Here is a 3093-nt window from a genome sequence, read left to right on the forward strand (position 1 = left end):
TTACAGTTATGAAAACAGATCAAAATACTCGGAGGTTTCCTATTGAGATGCGAGTCTTAAAAGGCAATCCTGCAGTCTGGCTCCCCGCCAGTAGCGAGTGGATTGTTTGTTTTTGTAACGGGACCCACATACGGATCAGCCTGAGGTTTTACCCTCGGCCGCGACAAATCCTTGTGCCTTCTGTCTTTTAAAAGATAAAGTGAAAGGTAAAACAGCTTTCTTCATACATCAGCCTATGTTTAACTTTAAAGAGACTCGGAGTCAAGATGTTGGGATGTGTGTGGAGAAGCAAGATCTTTTGAAAATAAACCGTGAGATAATTTCTTTTGGAAATTGGCTTAATTTTACTTCTAAGCAGCAAGAGCTGTAATTTACGCTGCCTCTTTCCTCCTGAAAAGCTGCCCAAGCTCTCCACAAGCTGTATGGAAAGGAACCACCATGGATGAATGTCCACAACACTCCAGTGTCTAATAGCTGAATGCTTCTAAGGAAATGCTCTTTTCAAGTATGATTTTGTTGTAGTTTATTTAAGCTTCACAAGTATGAGAAACAACGGGCGGCCAGTCCAGCCAAGGTAGCTACAAATTAGGTTAATTCTGCCCCGCTGCTGGTTTTGATGACAGGACAGTGTCCTACTCTGTGAACTCAGTCCTGCTTTCTTCACTTTGGCAAACTTCCCAGGGAAGACGGTATGAGTTTGCATCCACAAGCAGCCGCTCTGCCAGGTCCAAGCAGAGCTTGTGTATAACTATGTTTTAGATTATCCAGACAACTGGGGGGTTATTTCAGTTGGACAGGTGGGTTTGGTGGGTTTTTTGTTTGTTTGTTTAGCAACTGCTTCAATTCATGTGAATTTGTAGCACATACTGGTAGCTGCTTGGAGTATTTCAGCTCAGTGGTGCTGCACTAATGTATCTTATAACAGTTTTCTCACCTGAGCTGTGTGCCTGGGATCTGCGCTTTTGGCAGGCCAAGCAAATGAAGGGGAAGCTGATAATGCTCTGGTCTCTGCTAAGGAAAGAAAACACCTTCTTTCACTTAAGATTTCACTAAGCATTTTATTTACTTCTCAAGGTCAATATGCAAATATGTATTAACCAGGACTCTAATCCTGGAGACCTTACAGCCCATCAGCCATCTCACAGACGTCAGTGAGACTGCTTAAAAAAATTCTGAAAGAGGTCTTCAGGAACAGACTTTGGGACAGGCTGGGTAGACGTTGCAAACCTGAGTGGTTTGGTTGCCCACAGGCCTCACCTTTTTATTACAAGTAGTGTGAAATGCCACAAATCTGACCTGCCGGTGGCATTCACTCATTTGTGGTGCTCTGCTCCCTTGTAGATGGTGACATATGGTGCTCAGAAGCTGAGCATCATCAGCCTTCTTGGGTGAGATCTTGTCTCAAACCAGTGGGAGAAGCAGCTCTGTGGGTGTCAGCTGGGCTGGGCTGGTATAAAAGTGGCGTGGCAGCCTGCTCCCGATGCTGCCAGGCTGGGAGGGTTCTTGCAAAAAGTTGGGGCAGGCTCCAGGAGTCAGCCTAACTGAGCAGCAGCTGCAGATGTTGCTTCAGTTTAGCCTCTATTGTGCAAAAGTTCCTTAAAGGAGGATTTTCAGTTTGTAGGAGCTTCACTGGGAAAAAAAAAAAAAAAGTCTAAGTATTCTTCGAAGTACTGCTGCATTTCTGCCAGAGGGTGTATTTGAGGAGTACCTGCTATGGGAAGTCTGATAAGGCTGGAAAGGAGCTAACAATGGCTGGGTCGATCTCGGCAGCTTTTCCCACAGCAGAGGCCAGACAAAGGACTTCTGTACAACCTGGGAGGAGCAGTGGAGCTCCTCTCCCCGCTGCGGAGGAGGCACCGCTACCAGACCAGGGATTGCCATCTAGCGGAGCTGCATCCTTTATCTTCTTTGTGCATGTGTGGGCTCTTTTTGTTGCCCTTGTTGCCCCCAGTTGAATAGTGCAGGCACTGAAAATGCCACATGAGCGTCTCACTCAGAAACACCCTTGGGAAATTGCTTTCACCGCTGAAACACTGAAGAGCATCATCTTAAGCATCTGTAAGAATAAAACCTTTTGTAAACGAGCAAGATATTTTGGTTTATCTGGTGCACTTTTACGAGGAGTTTGTCCCTAGGAACTAAAGCCGAGCCTTTTCAGCTTTTCTGTCTTAAAAGAAGTGTGTCTCTTTGAATGGAAGGGGGTTCTGTTTGGTTGGACCAAGATCAGACTATCAAACTAGTTTACAAAGTCTGCACTGAGTTCCTCAAATACACTAAACTCCATTTTGTTGCTGGTGTATTTTACACATATTATCTGATTTTACAGGACATTTTGGTGGAAAAGCATGTACATCTTAGTAACTTTTCATGTGCTGTCAAGGATGATAAAGGGGAATAACAAGAACCCTGTGTTCTCTTTTTAAGTGAGTGAATCTTACCTTTCCTTAACAGTGACTTGCTGATCAATAACAAAGAGTTCACCATGAATAGTTATTACTATGTCTCAGTATTTTGTGACTTAAACGTTCTGGGTCTTTTCCAAAGCTGCTTCAAGAAAGCAGAACGATTCCTTTATTCTCTTTGAAACAGGCTCACTAACTATTTAATGACCTGACCATGAGATTGCTCTCATCATACAACCTGACCATCGATGATGAGTCGTCTTCGATGAGCTTAGGTAGTTGTTCAAACAATGTTAGTAAAAAAGACACAGAAGTTTATTGTAAACTCTTTTTGTTTTCTGACTTTCTGAATAAACTGCTTTTGGCAACAGTGCAAAATCTGAAGGTCATTCTGCAGTTACTGGCAACAGGAGGAAAAAGGTGGTAGAGCAATTCTGTAGTGATGTGCACACAATTAAGATGGAAGTGTGAGAGTTCAAGCCTACAGACCAGACTATATGAAATGAGAGTTGGGAATGCTTTTAGGATAGTTTTATATTGACTGAAGACTGCAGCCTGCCCTCTCTGCAAATAAACTCATCTCTCATTTTTAAGATTGGTAAACACTTGTTTAAAATCCAGTGGTTTTTGTAACACGTCTACGTAAAAGAGTAAAAATAGAGTGTATTGCAGTGACACCCCCCCCCCCCCC

The 3093-nt window shown here is 43.4% G+C and overlaps 1 protein-coding gene across 1 annotated transcript in view; it reads right to left on the bottom strand.

The window, feature by feature from the left end:
• Nucleotides 1–813: 813 nt before the first annotated feature.
• Nucleotides 814–3093, bottom strand: part of CCDC81 (coiled-coil domain containing 81) — a 9858-nt gene continuing 7578 nt past the window's right edge. The window contains exon 8 of the mRNA XM_026854552.1: nt 814–1629. Within this exon, the coding sequence (XP_026710353.1) occupies nt 1611–1629 (19 nt within the window). The 3' untranslated portion in view covers nt 814–1610. The remainder of the gene's footprint in view (nt 1630–3093) is intronic.

Source organism: Athene cunicularia (assembly GCF_003259725.1).
Source record: "Athene cunicularia isolate RWA chromosome 1 unlocalized genomic scaffold, athCun1 chr1_part1, whole genome shotgun sequence".
Classification (NCBI taxonomy): domain Eukaryota; kingdom Metazoa; phylum Chordata; class Aves; order Strigiformes; family Strigidae; genus Athene; species Athene cunicularia.